The 17,298-nt window shown below is 45.7% G+C and overlaps 2 protein-coding genes across 7 annotated transcripts; one reads left to right on the plus strand and one right to left on the minus strand.

Annotated features, from left to right (window-relative positions):
* Window positions 1-455: 455 nt before the first annotated feature.
* Window positions 456-9,473, plus strand: LOC125978953 (equilibrative nucleoside transporter 1). 4 transcript variants are annotated; one of them, XM_049736878.2, is made up of 14 exons: window positions 531-603; window positions 2,464-2,524; window positions 3,906-3,987; window positions 4,607-4,688; window positions 4,996-5,177; window positions 5,388-5,527; window positions 6,070-6,204; window positions 6,342-6,439; window positions 6,522-6,603; window positions 6,671-6,753; window positions 6,929-7,037; window positions 7,154-7,239; window positions 7,443-7,642; window positions 7,893-9,473. In XM_049736878.2, exons 3-14 carry the CDS (start codon window positions 3,959-3,961, stop codon window positions 8,002-8,004), a joined length of 1,338 nt encoding a protein of 445 aa, XP_049592835.1. In that variant the 5' UTR covers window positions 531-603; window positions 2,464-2,524; window positions 3,906-3,958; the 3' UTR covers window positions 8,005-9,473. The 4 variants fall into 4 exon arrangements, with proteins under 4 accessions (XP_049592833.1, XP_049592835.1, XP_049592836.1 ...); XM_049736879.2 differs by lacking the exon at window positions 531-603 and adding an exon at window positions 1,903-2,352; XM_049736876.2 differs by lacking the exon at window positions 2,464-2,524 and having other exon boundaries at window positions 456-603.
* On the minus strand, window positions 9,259-17,176 carry LOC125978950 (atlastin-2). Of its 3 annotated transcripts, XR_007485169.1 has the most exons (15): window positions 17,041-17,176; window positions 14,267-14,415; window positions 13,968-14,177; window positions 13,601-13,735; window positions 13,422-13,526; window positions 13,291-13,341; window positions 13,159-13,215; window positions 12,959-13,051; window positions 12,736-12,874; window positions 12,540-12,667; window positions 12,411-12,467; window positions 12,254-12,325; window positions 11,658-12,089; window positions 11,145-11,377; window positions 10,774-10,920 (listed from the first exon to the last, which is right to left on the minus strand). XR_007485169.1 is itself a non-coding variant. In XM_049736872.1 (14 exons), the coding sequence occupies exons 1-14, from the start codon at window positions 17,111-17,113 to the stop codon at window positions 10,762-10,764; spliced, it is 1,860 nt and encodes a 619-aa protein (XP_049592829.1). In that variant the 5' UTR covers window positions 17,114-17,176; the 3' UTR covers window positions 9,259-10,761. The 3 variants fall into 3 exon arrangements, 2 of the variants coding, with proteins under 2 accessions (XP_049592829.1, XP_049592830.1); XM_049736872.1 differs by lacking the exon at window positions 11,145-11,377 and having other exon boundaries at window positions 9,259-10,920; XM_049736873.1 differs by having other exon boundaries at window positions 10,766-11,377.
* Between the last annotated feature and the right edge of the window lie 122 nt (window positions 17,177-17,298).

Below are 17,298 nucleotides of genomic sequence, written 5' to 3' on the forward strand. Positions count from 1 at the left end.
CACACACACACACACGCACACTTGTGTGTCATGGTTCAGTCTGGACAGATGATATGACTCACATCATGTTGACTGCTGTTTCGCCCACAGTGTTATTTTCATTGAGGTAACTGTTGTTCAGGGGTTGGCTTGTTTTGGATGTCAAAAAAGCAAATTTGAACTGAGAAAACTTGATTTGTACTTCTATTTATACTTTTAACATTAAAAAAATTACATAAAATGGGGTCTGATGTGAATTTCTACACTTTTTGCTTGTTAATCTCTACATCCTATTACGGCAACAAACAAGAGTAAACAAGTCATTTCAGAAACAACGCCACCATTTTGAGGGAAGGCGATTTTCTGCACAGTCTTAAAATATTAGTGTAATTCGACACGGTAGACGTTTGAAATCAAGTTTTGCTAAAACTTGTACTGGTTAATTAAGCTTCGCCGGACCTTCGTCTTTACTCTAGACAGTCACTGATTTTTTTCCAAGGAGTCCCTGAACGCAGCGCAGAACAGCGCTGCTCGACTTGTTCCGATAACACCCACACACAAGCACAGTCATTGACACACGCGTGTTCAAGCACAACACAGGAGTCCACGCGGTCCTCAGACAAGGTAAGATAAGATAAAAATTTCACTCTTAACACGCCACTATCCCTCACAATTTCATTCGCTACGTGTCCCTAGTGTTATCTTAAGTCTAAACGTGTTCGCCCCAAAAGACTCGCCGTTTTATCCAGAAATTCACCGAATTCACTCATAGACCAATGCGCGAATTTGACACTATTTAATTTCAATTGACAGCGCGGACTTATCCCGTGGGTGCTGTGATGCAAAATAATAGCAAGGAGCGGTAAGAGGACGGCGCTTTCGATCGGCTCTTGGGTGCCATGCCGCCTTTTGTTTGTGGAGAATCAAATTTAGCGCCAAGCCTCGGGTGGCGAATCAAATTTAGCGCACTTGACGCTCTCGGCTAATCGTTTGCTAGTTCCCTCGTGTTTCCATGTAATAAAGTAATAACGGCCATGCGGTTGACTGTAGCCGTAATGCTGACAGTGACTTGATTGTACTTGACCTTTGTCACTTGTGTAGCCTAAATAGTAAAACTGACGAAAATAAACAAGTGTACCAGCGAATGTGTACTGCAGTACCGATTACAAATCAGGCTTATTATTTCTCATTTTTCTGCTAGTAATTGAATAAACATAAGTTTCTCACTTTTTCCCCAGTTTGGTGTGTACCCCACCCCTCTTGGCTTCGAGGTTATGATGAGGGCAGATTGAGGATATTTGTTAGCTCTGGGCAACGTCTCAAGTTCAAATTGAGAGTCAGGCTGAGAAGAATTGTGATCATTCACATATTTTTTTATTTCACGTCTATTAATAAAATAGAGAGAGAAAGCACCACGAGCACGATCCAGTGGCAGATTATTTTTCCTGCCGGCAATCTTGTGTCTGATCGTACATGTGCGTCCTTCGTGCTTCTACTGTTGCTGCCATTTTTCCCCGGTTTGTCATCGCACTTAAAAAGGTTTGACCTACTAAACTGGAAACGTTGCAAAGCCATTACTCAACGGCACCGACGCTGAACAAGAAGGAAATGCCACATCAAATCCGAATCTCATCAGCCTTCATTTTCTAGAATAGTGTTACCAGATAGCATGAAGGCGTCGTGATATATATCGGGTGAAAAGAGCAACGTGCGCGCTTTCCTGGCAGGCCGCCTGGTCACACATGCCTGTGCTATTTGCGTTGGGCATGCCCGACCGAACAGAAGCGAGGACGAAGAGTCAGAATGGTGCCTTTGTTTTCGCTGGGAGGAACAGCTGATGAGAGCGGCGACGGCCCGGCCATGTGTTGACTCATTTGTAAGGCTCATCTAAAGTGGCCTATTTATGCTAATGTCCTTTAGCCAATCTTTTTTTTACTATTCCCATGTTTCAGGTGCACCTTAGTTCCTAACACCCTTGAATGATTTAATCGTGATGAACAAAGTGATTAAATCCTCATGCCTTCACCAGTTCAAACTCGCTTGAATCAACAAACAAGATAGGCTTTATCTCAATTGTGTGTGATAGACGGGAAATGTTTGCAGGGGTTTACAGTGGGTGGGGGGCGTTGAGTCTGAAGACAAAGCTCAAAAATAAATTTGCATTATGAATGCATCTTTGTGTTGAGGTTGACTGAGTCAAGTCTCAGTTTCTCAATACAGTTGAGGCAATATCATTTTTATTCATCTTTTGCCAAAAGGTGATGTGATCACCTTAAAACAAACATCATATGTAGAGTAGAATTGGAAAAATCACATAGTCACCCATTTTGGTTTGAAGGAACCAGTTTGGGAAACTCGTAGCGCCAGTCAGAGGTAGGTTGGCACTCTTCACACTCTGGTGACGCTAAATTGCGAAACTCTCGTGTGCGTAGAAGCGAAATAGGCTGTCTATTGTTTGGTGCTTTTTTATTTTTTGTACCTTAGCCATGCCACGCCGCCTGTCGGAACTCCTACAAGGGAATTTGCCCAAACGAGCTCCAAACAGGTGAGCAGAGAATGGTTTCAAAAGTCGGATATTTTTGTGTTAAGAATCAAGCACAGCTTCATCAATCGTGTTGCGCATGTGGACTGAGCGGCCTTTTAGTGCGGTCATTATAAATGTCAATACTGTTAAGCATGTTGTCTCTCTATAAAGGACTGACCTTTTGCCAACAGTTGTTCGATTGCGGATCATCAAATGCATCTATGCACAATAGCATCTAGCGCTCTATTTTTACCGCACTCATACCCAATCAAATGGTGGGATATTTTTTGGGGTCCGCAGACTCCAAAGTGTGTGTGTTGCATTTCAACAGCAAGGCTAGTGATGCCAGCTGGCCGGCAATTCATGTCGACCTAAAAGAAAGACGCTTAGCAGGATTCAAAGCTGTGCTGTCAAGTTATGGCGCTGAAAAGAGAAGATATGTTGCTTCTGCTTTGTTTTAGTGAAACTGCTTTGTCAAAGAGAGACTCGCATCTATTGAACGTAAGCTAGGGCTAACCCGCAGGTGGCTCACATGCTCGTGGGGGGGGGGCGGTTGATTAACGGCATGTGAATGCTAATGGGCCAAAGTGGAGTGCACTACATTGCTTCCGACGAATTTCCAGTCTGCTGCGCTTCATTTCGATCAATACGGCAATGATGTTGAAACGTTCAGCATGTTCCACGCATCCGTTTTCCATAGCGCTTAGCTTAGCGGGTGATCTAGAGCTTATCCCAGGCGAGGCGGGGTACACTGTTCAATTGATTGAATCAAAATGGTGAAAAGTTCTATTTTTTATCACTGAGCGCATGCCGTGTCGCAACTTGTCTTGGCAGAAAGCTGTGTCACGGTACATCAATAATACAAGGCTGGCCTTTGAAGAACAAGGAGAAGGTCGTGGGTGGGGGGGCGCTTTATGGCGACACGTCAAATGCGCTGCTTAATGGAGGGAGAAATTGAAAGCATGGAAAAAACGACAGTCAGGGAATGACCTCCGATGTGACATCCTCTTTTAAGTCTCCCGCGAAATGAGTCATAAGGATTTCAGTGCAGGAGGGCGGGCAAAGAAAAAAGGCATGTCCCAAAAAGGGAGAAAGTCTGCTTTGTAAAAACAAATCATCACAGAGCACTTTGCTTTACGCCGTGCGTTACAGGAGACCGCTTGCTTTGTAGTTTATTTATTTTTGGGAGGACTCTTTACATGATTGGTGGCTCTGCATGCACGGTTGACGTACTTATGTAAGTTTGCAACATTGTTTGTTCTTTCCATGTCCAATTTGAACTTTAACCAGTTGACTAGCTCAAATATTCACAATTTGAAGCAAGTGCGCATCTCTGGCCGTTGATGATAAAAACTGTTTTTGTGCGTTTGCCGCCACGCATTGACTTATCTTTGGTTTTCAGAGCTGCTGCGCCATCTTGATCAAAACTCGTCTGACGCATTGCACACAGCAACCATGACTGCCATGAACTCACCCAGAGACAAGTAAGCCAAAATGAAACGCGCTGCCTTTTTAAAAATAATACAGAAGTGTATTACCAGAGCAGTACTCAAATATGTGCGCAAATAATTTGTAATATAATATGTAATATAAGTTTGTTTGTGCTCTTACAATTTGGTCATTAAAAATATAAAAATGCAGATTCAATCTTTGAAATTATTTTTAATGTAAAATCATTTCAAATGTTGGATTTACATGAAGTTCAATATGACATGATTATTTTTAAAGTGAAATCATTTTAAATGTTAGATTTACATGCAGTTCAATATGACATGATTATTTTTAAAGTGAAATCATTTTAAATGTTGGATTTACATGCAGTTCAATATGACGTGATTATTTTTAAAGTGAAATCATTTTAAATGTTGGATTTACATGCAGTTCAATATGACGTGATTATTTTTAAAGTGAAATCATTTTAAATGTTGGATTTACATGTAGTTCAATATGACATGATTTGGTAGTCACCCGATAATTGGTCACATTTGGTCACTAAACGATGGGTCCTAAATTCAACCAATGTGGACTTTAAAAAGCCTTTAAAAAAAATAAATTGGGCCTGATTACAACAAAAATTAACTTTACTTGATATGTTTTTGTCAGATACAATGCAGTGTGGCTCATATTCTTCATCCTGGGCTTGGGAACTCTTCTGCCATGGAACTTCTTCATGACGGCCACCATGGTATGCCACAAGTCTGGGGCTGATAATGCCTGGGGGTGGGGAGAGAGACAGACAGACAGGCACGCGCACACACACACACACACACACAAAGATGGAAATTAGACCATCTGGTAGTGTACATCCTGCGGTGGGTGCCATGTCCAGCCCAATTCCTTCAGCGTTACTCCACTGAGGTGCAAGGGAGGTTAAATATTGGAATTTTAACTTGATTATCGGTTAATAAAGACACAAGGAGAGGAAAACACAGAGCCTCTTCTTGTCTGGCTCTTTGGTCAGATTTGCAACAATGTGTGTCATTTCTTGCCAGTACTTCACCAGCAGGCTGAAGGACCCGCCCAGCGAGCTCTCTGCCAATCAGACGGCCAACAGAACGCTGGACGGCGGCGACACCCGCAACATGCTGGAGTCCAAGTTCAACAACGTGATGACTTTGTGCGCCATGGTGCCGTTGCTGCTCTTCACCTGCATCAACTCCTTCATCCACCAGAGGTGACCGACGCCCAAGCGATGTGTATGTGTGTGAGCATGCATGCGTGCGTGTGCGTGTGTGGGGAATGTTTGCTTTAATTAAGAGAACCGCAGTTGTTTCTGTAGCCAGACACACCTTGGAATGTTTCTTTTCACGCCGACTCCTCTTATACGCTACGGCGTAGCTGAGCATTTAAATGTTGACGTTTGTTTCTTTTCCTTTCTGCTCAGGATCTCTCAGAAGCTGCGCATCACGGGCAGCCTGACGGTCATCCTGCTGGTCTTCCTGCTGACCGCCTTGCTTGTCAAGGTGGACGTGGAACCGCTGCCCTTTTTCACCCTCACCATGATCAAGATCGTCTTCATCAACTGTGAGTCGTCGTAACTTACGACCCCCCCAAATGTGTTAGGTTTGAATCCTGTTGCTAACCAAAACAGCAGCACTGGAAACAGTCTGAATCTCAGATAATAATCTCGCGTTATGCTACTTAGACTTTGACAGCGTTGTGTGGCCCTCTTTCATCGGAAGTCAGCTGGGATAGAGTCCGCCCCCTTCCTTGTGATCATTTCCACATGTTTTGGGGCCCAGTGAAAACAAGCAGCTCGGCATCACCGGGTTCCTTGCATAGTGTGCGATCTCACGCTGTGTTTGTTTGGAAGGCGCAGCCGACGAGCAAGCTGCCGTTCCGCCATGTTTGATTTAGACAAACCTGACCCTAAATCTTTGATATCAGGGCTTGCGCAATACTGCCGCGTTGACGTTTAGTATTTCAATGTGTACATATGAATTGTCTAGGAGTGGATTTTGTCTTCTCGTCGCCTTCCTCCCCAAATTGAAGGTCCACTTGTCAGATCAGCCATTGGATGACTCCAGAAAGCGTAACACACGCTCTCTTGATGCCCCCACCCCAAGCGTTTGGGGCGGTTTTGCAGGGCAGCCTGTTCGGACTGGCAGGGATCCTGCCCACCTCTTACACCACGCCAATCATGAGCGGCCAGGGCCTCGCCGGGACCTTTGCCGCCTTCTCCATGATCTGCGCCCTGGCCTGTACGACACACACAAGAGCAAACACCACAACAGAGTCCACCAACTCGGTTGTGTCGACTCAAAAATGTCAAATCAAAAACCATATTTAGGAAGTTGTTGTTTTAAATGGATGGTGATGGAGCTCTATCGTTCGGCAGCCGGCTCGGCGCTACGGGACAGCGCCTTTGGCTACTTCATCACGGCCTGCTTCGTTATTCTCATCGCCATCGTCGCCTACCTCACTCTGCCCAAGATGGTGAGGCCTCACAAAATCATTTTTTCTTTCTCCACTGCTTTGAGTTTCCCATTATAGCTGCTGTTATGGTGTTCATCCTCAGGAGTTTTTCCAGTACTATATGGAGGGCAACGGATCCAAGTCATCTACTGATGACGAGAACAGGATGGACCTTCTCAAACAAGGTACTGTCCTGTTTATTCATTTGACCGTGCGTATTTAATGAGAGCGAGGCGTTCACTTGTCCCACAGAGAATGCTGAGAAGTGTCCCAAGATGAGTGTGACAGAAGATGACAAAAAAGTGGGCGTGTCTGTGCTCCAAATATTCCGCAAGGTAAAAAAAGAGAGGACCTTTGTAGAGGTTACCTTCCCAAAACTGCCTCTATAATTGAAAATCTATCTACCATGGTTATTATTGAAATAAAAATAGTAGCGCTTAAAAAAAAAATCTTTATAGCAAGAATGCCACTTGCAAGTGCTAAAAGTGTTTGCTGTTGTTGCGTATCAAGATCTGGGTGATGGCCCTGTCTGTGTGCTTCATCTTCACCATCACCATCGGGACGTTCCCGGCTGTCACCGTCGATGTCAAGTCCACGGTGGCCAACGGCAGCAGCTGGGGTGAGTCCACATTGTCAACTGTCTTAAAACAAATCTTTGACACATAACAGCCATTTTGTCAGGTACCGATAGAAAGTTGTGTCCTACACCCATGTCAAAGAAGTTTATCTTTTTAGAAATGTACTTCATCCCCGTGTCGTGTTTCCTCCTCTTCAACGTGATGGACTGGGCTGGCCGTAGTCTGACGGCCGTCTGCATGTGGGTCAGTATTCAACTTCCATCAGTCAGATGCACTCAAAGATATCTTATGTATTTGAGGGTGTGGGGTAGACAAGCTCCATTTTTGGTGTAAAGTGCTTATTGGTAGTATATCTGCGTACTCATCAGCTTACTCATGAATGTTTGGGTTAAAAAATACCGTGTGTGTGTGTGTGTGTGTGTGCGTGTTTGTGTGTGTTTGTTTAGCCTGGCAAGGACAGCCTGTGGCTTCCTGTTCTAGTGGGCGTGCGACTGGTGTTTGTGCCGCTCTTCATGTTGTGTAACGTGCAGCCCCGCCACAACCTGCCCGTATTCTTCTCGCATGACGCCTGGTACATCGTCTTTATGATCTTCTTCTCCTTCTCCAATGGCTACCTGGCCAGCCTCTGCATGTGCTTCGGACCCAAGTGAGTAAAACACCGAATGCTGCGCAAAAAAAAAAAAGCAGCGGACACGCAGATAACCAGTACCTACTAATTAGAGTTTTTTTTTTTGTGTGTGTGTATTTGTTTTAATCAAAATTGATTAGTGTGTTAAATATGGTGTGTGGTCGTACGTACATAAGCACGTGTCACGGTTTATACAGTATAAAAAAAAATATGGTGTGTAGCAATGTTATGTTGTGGTTTTAAGTGAATGTTATATGTGCGTGTACAGGAAAGTGTTGCAGCACGAGGCAGAGACGGCGGGGGCCGTTATGGCCTTCTTTCTGTCCCTGGGCTTGGCGCTGGGGGCCGCCATCTCCTTCGTCTTCCGCTTCATCATCTAAAGTCAAAGTCAAAAAGTCAAAGTCAAAGTCAGCTTTATTGTCAATTTCTCCAACGGCCAACGCCACGTAAAAAACAGCACACACACGTAACATCTTCTACTCTTACTTGCTGCCATCTCCGGAGAATGCCTTTGCTGAGGGTAAGGACAGAGGACACCCTACCTCTGTCTCACGATATATATATATCTCTCTCACTATATAAGCTTAAACAAACTGACACAATTGAGCTGACTGGTTTCCCAGCATGCAAGGTGGTAACTACCAACGAGGACATCTTTTCAAATTACGACTGAAGCCTGAATGACCATTTGTTATGAGGAGCCTCCATTATAACTTAATTATATGACATAATTTTATCATTATTATTTTGTTATTGAGGCTCTATGGCTTTTTGTTTGATTTGCTTGCACCAAAAAGACATGGCCAAAGTAAATTAGGGCCACACCCAAGAATCAAAACAAATAATTTTTTGTACGCCTACAAGAAAAGTAACTTAAAAATGGGGTGAAATTTGAAAATGAAGTAGTCATATTTTGAGTTATGAGAATTGGTAATATTTGAAAAAAGAGATTTTTAACTAAAATGTTTTAATACGAGAAACATTTATTCTGAAAAATGTCATGTTTTGTGTGGGTGGGGAATCCCCAACATTTTACAAATTGATTCCCATAACTTTTCTAATTATTTATTTACAGCTTAGATCAACTTGGACAATCTTGTTTGCTCTGCAAGATTGTCTGACATGCAACAGGCCACTGCTGCAATTTTCTCATCTAGTGGTTTTGTATATTTTTACGAACTTGCCAAGTTTATTTTTCTATGATTGTCAAAGAGCATTTTCCTCATTATTGGTCTGGCCTTCTGCTTTTTGTAGTCAGTTGTAGTACATAGAAAATGCTTTGAAAACGCAACATTTGTGTATAGGAGTCTACGTCTTTAAGTACACTTCAATTAAAGCATTTTTTTAAAACTTTGGCTCCCTCATCTGGTCATTTGTAGTATCGCTACATAATTAGCCAAAATCTGGCACATTTTAAGAAAAGCGAAGATGAGTCTTTAGGAAGGATTTAATCAAGGTAAACACTTTATTCAAAAATAAATTACCGAAAATTATTTTAAAAAGGTGGACAGGCATCACACTTTAGCCTCACTCAGCCAATCACATTATCAGGCGCCATCAAACACCTGCTCAAACTTCTACAGCAGCAACACGACAACGAACAGGTAAATTGAGCCAAACACACACAAGCTTGATTCACTATAAAACGTTTTCAAACTTTATTTAAATATCTAACATGCAGTCTCAATGTGTAACAAAACTGGCGCTTGAGGTGATTGAATGAAGCTACTACTAGCTTATTGGCTCCTGAGAATCCAAGGGGTGCGACCGTTAAAGGGCAAAATTCACATTGAGTATTCTGATTTAACACTACTACAAACCAGCGTTGGTAAAAAAATGAAAAAAATAACCTGTGGTTTATTCCTCTAAAATGGGAAAGTTGCAACTAACTAGGTTGGACTTTTAACTTTAACTTGATTAGCACAAACAGAAGTAGTGAGGTATACATTTTAGTCTGTAAAGTATACTAACCTGCCAAAGCCTTGAATTTGCTTAATCTTACTCGTATGGGATTTTAATCTGTCAAATTAAGACCCTATGAAGAAAAAGAACCTTTGGGAGTTTATTAGCCTGCCTACTAAAGCTTTAAATTTGATGTTTCATATAATAAGGCAAGGAGACTAGATAATTAACACAGACAACCGTGCTAATGAGCATAATTGTAAAGCAGTAGTTTACCTAATTATTGAAGTAGACGAAGCATTATCTTAAACCTATGTTGTCATGAAAAAATACAACTTTGAGAAAAGCATTTTTAGCCTAAGTGGAAGCAATTAACTCACTTAGTGTTAATTGGCTTAAAATGTCAGCCAGAGAGCAAATCAAAAAGAAATTGTAGCAAAACATGTCACTGACAAAGTACATGGAATTACACTAAGTGGCAAATTAAAGTCTGTTGGGGGGGGGGGGGGGCGTACAACATGGAGAGTAGGAGCCTTTTAGCCTGAAAGCCAAACCAGCTAAAGCCTTAAATTTGCTCAATGTCACGTCCACGTCAAAAATGTCAGCCATGGAACAAATTAAGTTTCTATGAATTAGTAAAACAAGTGGACAAAGAAGACCAAGTCAAGAAATGTTGAAAAAAATATGTACAATTTAGGGGAGCCTAGGCGAAGAGCCAACTAAAGCTTTAAAACTTGCTCAGTGTCATTTTTAATTGGTTAATCGTGTCAAAATGTCAGTCAGGGACCAAATTAAGTAATGCTATGAAAAAGCGAAAGTTAGATCGTGCACTATGAGCAACGTTGCCAAAGGCAGCAGAGTTGAAAATGCTCATCTGAGCACCATGGACTATAACCACATAATGGGTGTTTGGCTCTGAACTGCAAACACAAGGGCTGGCCCATACAGTTTCCATTGATGACAAAGCCACGAGGTTACAAACACATCTTAACCAATGGAGCGTCAAGTCAGCAGCTTTTCAATGCTCTCATTTGCCCTCCATTTTGTTTCCTGAAGACCTCATTGGGAATAGTTGTGCTTTCAAGGCAACGCGTTTGCATCCATTGTTGAGGATGGTGATGAAAAATTGTCTTTTGGCAAAAGGCCACCGCAAGCTTTGGTGTTGATCTACTCGTCACAGTTCTAAACACATGAGGAAGAGTGGTGATGATGATGATAATGATGAGGGAAGTGCATCAGTGCGTCTTTAACTTGGCGTTTTGCTGCTGCTGCTGCTGTGAAGAGGACGAGCCGCCGCCACTGCCGCCAGGTTCGGTCAGGCTGGCTTTGAGTGAGTTGACTACCGTCTGCCGCACGTTGTCTTCCATGTAATGTTCACTGAGCGGCTTGAGAACCTGCAACGGGCAAAGCACACAGTGAGCAACGCGTAGGGAGGGACAGATAGTGACCACAAACATTGCAGTCAAAGGAAAGTTAAGTTAAATTAAGTATAAAATTAGAGGGAGGGGGTCCTTGAGCATGCACGGCATCAAAACATCTCCAAAGTAAAAAAAAAACTGAATCCAACTGATAGGGTATCCGAACCACAAGACACTGAAAGAAGAAGAGCAATAGCAACCGTGAGATCCTGTTGTGGGCGTGGCCACAGACTCCAACGTGAACAAACGGCTAAAAGTGTGGACGCGACAACGTGCGGCCTTAGTGGCTCTTCCTTTGCCGGTAGTTGTTATTGGGGGGCGAGAGCCCCACTGCCCGGCCCTTTGTTGACGCTCCCAATGCCAGGAGAGCGGCGGGCCACGCTGCCGGCCACGCCACGCCCCTCGTCACACGCTTGCAAAGTTTGGAAAACACCTGAGGAGCACAGTGGGGAGGGAGAGGAGCAGTTACCCACCAGAACCGGAAGAAAGATCCAAAAGGATCATCCGGAATGAAAGAGGAAGAAAATGGAGGGAACTGGTGGGAGGAAGTAGAAGGAAAAGAGGACAAAAAGATAGGACGCGAAGGCCAGATGAGGAAGAAAGGCCATAAAATAAGAGTTGCTGCATGTAAACAATATTTTCCTTCAAATGCATGATGGGATAGAAAGGAAAACCACAAACAAGGCCCAAGTCATGCGTGCAACCAAACTGACCTGTTCCCACAGCGTCTCTGCCACCAGGTCGATGATGGTTCCCACCTCACGGAACTCGCCAGAGTACTTGACGTACGCCCATGCGCAGAGCGACAAGAGCGCCAGGCCCATCAGCAGATTGGCCAGCGCCGCCAGCGTACTCAGACCCACAAAGGCCATTACGCCCGACACCACGTAGGCGACAAACATGATGGCGAAGAGCGTGGCGGGCGTGCGCGCCGCGTAGAAGATGTTTTTGCCGTCGTTGTGCTTGCAGAAGTTTCCAAAGGCCTCGTTCAGCTCGGCCTCCAGCTGGTTCTGGTAGCGCTGGCAAAACTCGTCACCCCCCATTTTCTTCACCGAGCGGAAGTAGCGCACAGAGTGCTCGCGGAACTCGTCGTGGGAGCGCTCCAGGTCGGCGGGGGCGATGTATGGCTTATCGCCGCCGCACACCTGAAATTCCACAGCAACCTTAGGTGAGTCCGGACATTTGCTACCAGGACTAGAGTAATTAATCAAATTACAAAGGCATTTTCTAATCGCAAGGGAATGCCAGCATGATAAGGGCTATCAAATACGTCGTGTTTTCATTCCTCCGGCCTGGCAAACATTCTGACCTGCTCCATGTTCTTGTTGTACATGTCTTTGGCTCCAGCTACGGCAGTCAGGTTGTTGGCTTCCGCCGTTGCCTGGGAAACAGTAAACAAACAAACATTGTGATTGCTGATCTTTATGGGGCAGCACAACAGGTTGAAAAAAAAAAGCGCAGCAAACCTGCAACATGGACTTTGGATGAGGCAGCTCTTCACCTTGATAGATCTTGATGTACGCCTAAAGGATGTCCCAGTTCACATTAGCGAGAGAAGGCGAAAAGCCGCATCTTCTGTTTTGCCCGATCTCTACCTTGAAGTACTCCACAAGATCTCGACATGTGACTTTGTTGCCGCCGATCTCCTTCACCACCAGTTGTTCGGGTGCCAGGAGCAGCGGCACCAGCTGCGACAGCTGCCGCTTAAAGTCCCCGTCGATGTCTGGAACGCACAAAAGGCTGATGCAGTCCATCCGGCGCACAACATGACGCGCAGTTCACCGACTGTACCTCTCAGTCGGCCATCAAAGTAGAGATTGGTGGACACCTTGAGGCCCGGGTGAGGCAGCAGGAAGCAGCCGATGTTGGAGAAGCACGAGTGGATGTGCTTGCGGACGTTCTGCAGCTCCTCGTGCTGGTTCTGCTTCACCTGTGGGAGCGCACGGCAGTCACGTTGGAACGCCCACTCCCCCGGAGGCTCTTCTCCAAACATCGTGTAGCAGGCCAGTCTCACCTGCAGGCGCCCCGTCAAGAAAGCGTTGCCTCCCTCCAGGCCGTAGTCGTACTCGTAGGGGAAACTCCAATCCCGAATGAGGAACATGAGGGACTAATGAACACAGATGACGTTTCAACAAGACATCACGAGTCGGCTCGGAAAACAATAGCTTGGTGGTGTCAAATGTGGAGACTCTGGAATGCGTGTGTAGCGAGCACCTGAAAAGGTTTCAAGTAGACTTCTTCCAAGGCCAGGCGGCCGTACTCTGTGAAGAGCTGCAGAAGGGGAGAAAATACAAATGAAAGTAAACTTTGGGAAGTTTGGGAAGAACTAAAGATGACACTACCAACCTGAAGATGCTGCAGGTCATCTTCCTGAATGTTTTGCGAGAGATTGTACACCTGAGAAGACATGCAACATGTGATTTGCAGGTTCTTTATTTCCATAGATTTTTTTTTTTTCTTTTTAGGACAAGCCAAACCTGCACGGAGCTGGTCATCGTGCTGAGGGCAAACACTGTGGCACAGTCCTTAATGGTAGACTGGCTGTCGAAGGCTCCCTGCGTGTCCACCAGGAGGACGGCCACCTGAAACAGCGACAGCGTGACCATGCCGCCGCCTCCTCTCATCAAAGATCCTTCCTTTCCTCGCACGGGACTACCTTGCTGCCGTCCGGCTTGTCCACCACAAAGACTTCATTCCAGACTTGAATTCCGGTGGTCTCCCTCTCGCAGCCTCCTCTCCACGTGAAACCGGTCAGCGGGTCATCGTCACCGCCTATCCACTGCTTTTTTTGCTGCGAGGAGAACCGTAAAACTATAAATGATACATTCTTGTCATGATTGGAGAAATTCATATTTTCAAATGTCTTCCTACGACTGGAAAAACTTGTTGCGCTCGAGGACACATTCCAAATCTTTCGTCATACTCGGTGTGAAAGACAACATGGCCGCTTGCCATGCTTGCAATGTCTCACTTTCTCTTATTCTGTCAACAGACATCACCCAAGCGACATTCAGCCGTCTCACCTGATTGTACATGTAGCGCAGCATGAAGTCCAGCAGGAAGGACTTGCCCTTGCGGAAGGCGCCAGCAACCGACACCACCACCACATTGAGGTCCCGCACGTGCTCCTGCAGCAGGATCTTCTCCAACGCGGCGGAGTCCAGCTCAAAGCTGTGCTCGTCCTCGTTGGCCAGCAGGATCTGCACCGGCCGGGCCTTCTCCTCTTCCTCTTCCTGACCAGACCGGATGCCAATCGGGAAATCTTGAACAGTGAGGTCGAGACTACAGGAGTCCATCCGATATGCGCACGCCCACGCCTAACCTGTAATTCCTGAACGCCTTCATCAGGTGAAGGAGTCCAGTCGGAGTTCATCTTTCCCAGAAGCAAGTCATCCTCCAGGTCCTCGGGTCTGGCTAGAGCACTCCTCTGACTGCGTCGAACCACGGTGACATCTTGGACACTGCTCGAGCCTTCCTCCCACAAAAAGAAATGTCAGGTTAGCTCTCCCCGATTTGGACCGCACAGCATGCAGGCGGAACTTTCACTTTCACTGCATTTTAATCTTAGGCGGGGATCTAGGCCACATTCAAAAATAGCCATGCACTGAAAATCACACAGGACACGAGACCATAAAATTCAAGGACGGTGTCAGGCCTGAGCAACTTAAATGATGGAGGGGAGCATGATTGATCATCAGCACTGCTCGGGGGCTACATAGGACCTTCGTAACTAAAATGAAATACACAAAATATAGGTAGAAAATCTGTGTATCAAGTGAGCCGCTAGTTGCCCATCCCTGATCCAAAGCGTCTCCCTGACGGATGGGACCGCAGGAGTGCCGCAGTCAAACAATCCAGATGATTTTCCATTCAAATGCAGCACTCATGCAAATTAGGTTGGACCGGCCCATCCACTCACCGCAGCCACTGGCAGTCCCGCTCATCCCGACTTTGTAAATAATTGAAATGCTTCGGTCCTCGCGCGTAATGCCTCCATCTCCCCGCTTGTAATTGTTCATAATTGAAGAGTCGCCCGAGCCCGTGTTTCGCTCCGCCGCTTCCCGATAACGTCGGCTTGTGTGCGCCCATCTCGGGAGGGCAACCTAAAATTAGCCGCCTTCCTTCTTATCGTTTGCCGAGCAGATGCTAACCGGCCCGCTTTTCCGAGCGGGCGCACACTAAAAAAGGTCAACACATCTCGATGAGGACAAATTTGTCCGTCATGCATGGCTTTCTTTAACCATAGCGGGCGAGAAGCGAGCGCCGACGTGAGCCTCTTAATCCCCACACTGGGTCCTTGCTTCCAAAAATGGCCATTTGCTCACTTGAAAGACAACAGTGATGAGGTCAAAAGCCAAGCTGCTGGTTAGGACGCTTTTTGTGGGGGCAAAAGTTGCGCGCATAAAGCGCTTTTCTCTTGCAACACTGAAAACCTCTGCCAAGGCTTCCCGACAACTTCATTTCTAATGTTAATGGTTTTAAAAACGACCAAGTCAACAACACTAAAGCTCCTTTTTCCTGCTTGTAAAAGAATTTCCCCATGTGATCATGTCACTGTATTGTTTGTGATCCAACCCAAATCCCAACATTTCGCCTTTGATGGCCTTGCGTACAGAGCAAAGGCGGATCACTGTCACATTTGTTACGACAGGATCTCAGTTAAAGTGCTTTTGGCTTTTGTAAAACCAAGTGGACTAACAAAAACTGGCAGTCTGACACAGAACCCAAGAGTTTTATTTAGCTAGCTTTTCCTTCCTATCCTGAGCGGGACTCATGCTGGCGCATACGCTCAGACGAATGGTTGTGAAACAGAGGCGCCTGTGTGCACAGCTAAATACCAACGTTCCACATATTTAATCCCACTTTGCACTAAAACCTGTTGAAGCAAATAGCTTGTTACCTTTTGCATGTCAACTGCTTGGTGCTTAGCGCAAACCTTCCCGTTTACATCCCGATGTCCACCCAAGAAGAGATAACAGCAACGTCACGTGGTTTATCGACCATGACCCATTTCGGGTCGCTTAGCTTTGAAAACGAGCTGAACCGTCATTAAGTGTACAAGCGTCTCAAATGATTAAGGCTAGAGAAAGCAAGCTACTATATGAATGTGAAAGTATTCTCCCCTTATAAGAAACCGAACTAATTCAGCCTTTTCAGGATGAATAAACCAGTAACTCTGAACCAAAACATCAACCTGCCCCGGGGCCTCTCCGGACGTGAGCAGGGCAAATGTGCAACTGTTGAGAGATGGAGAGGACAAAGTGCACAATAAGAGCAGTTAGCTTGGATTAAAGTGCACATGTACAACATGCATAATTGGATATTTACAGACTGTACGAGTTCTTTATTTTTATTTGATGGTTGATTTGTCAGCCAACTAACATTTAAACAATACAGTGGACAATTTCAGTACAGTGTGTGGTGGGATTTACCTAAGAAAGAACGATGCACTTCGGCTCAGGACAGAATAACCATTGTTGGTTGGTTCACTTCACAACAGTGAGCACCAAGCAAGCAGCAAAACATTATTAGCCTCGTTACACGGATGCTCAGCAAGCGTACTAATAATAGGCCGTGTATAAATATCAGGGTTATTAGTGGAACTACCGGGATTTGCCGTGTGTGTACGTGTGTTTGTTTTCATCACAAAAATCAATCGCTACATACATCAAGATCATACATCACTGAACATCGCTCGCGGAACCCGGCGATGTGTGCCCGAGGACCAAGCCGGTCGCCTGGCTGGTCCAGGTGAAAGTGGCAGAAGAGAGGGACAGGTGTCCCGTGCAAGACGCTAGGGTGTCCGGCTCCGACTCGTATTACAGTGCTTTCACTTGAGGACAGCTTTGGTTCTAAGGTGGCAATATCGATCGCTGTGGCGGTTGTTCCCTTTCCGCTTAAACGAGCACTGCGATTGTGTCGTAGCGAAACGAACCCAAACGCGGGACGCCGCGCGGCGTCCGAGGCTAACAGGCGAGCGGGCTACGCCAGGACAAAAGCCAGGAACGGATTGGGCGCCGATCGCGTTTCCAACCACTCGTTTGTGTTCAATTCCAGCCTGCACGCAGTAATCGTGGAAAAGCAGAGGCCGCTTACCTTGCTCAGCTCGTGTGCTTTTACAGTTGGGCTCTAAGTGAGCTCTGCTCCTCAGCCCGCTCACCTCCGCCATCTTGGGTTTGAGCGAACTGCCCCGCTGACGTCACAACTGAGTGGCGTCCGACGCTTACTTCCATGCTTAAATGTTGGTGCACCACTCTTCACCGGAGGTTTTCGCCCTCAAAGTTCTCCCCAGCCCCCGAGACCGTTCATTTTAAAGGCTGAGAAAGGTGATCGACGTCAAGTTTGAGACATTTG

The sequence above is a fragment of the Syngnathus scovelli genome, chromosome 12 (genome assembly GCF_024217435.2).
Source record: "Syngnathus scovelli strain Florida chromosome 12, RoL_Ssco_1.2, whole genome shotgun sequence".
In the NCBI taxonomy this organism is placed as follows: domain Eukaryota; kingdom Metazoa; phylum Chordata; class Actinopteri; order Syngnathiformes; family Syngnathidae; genus Syngnathus; species Syngnathus scovelli.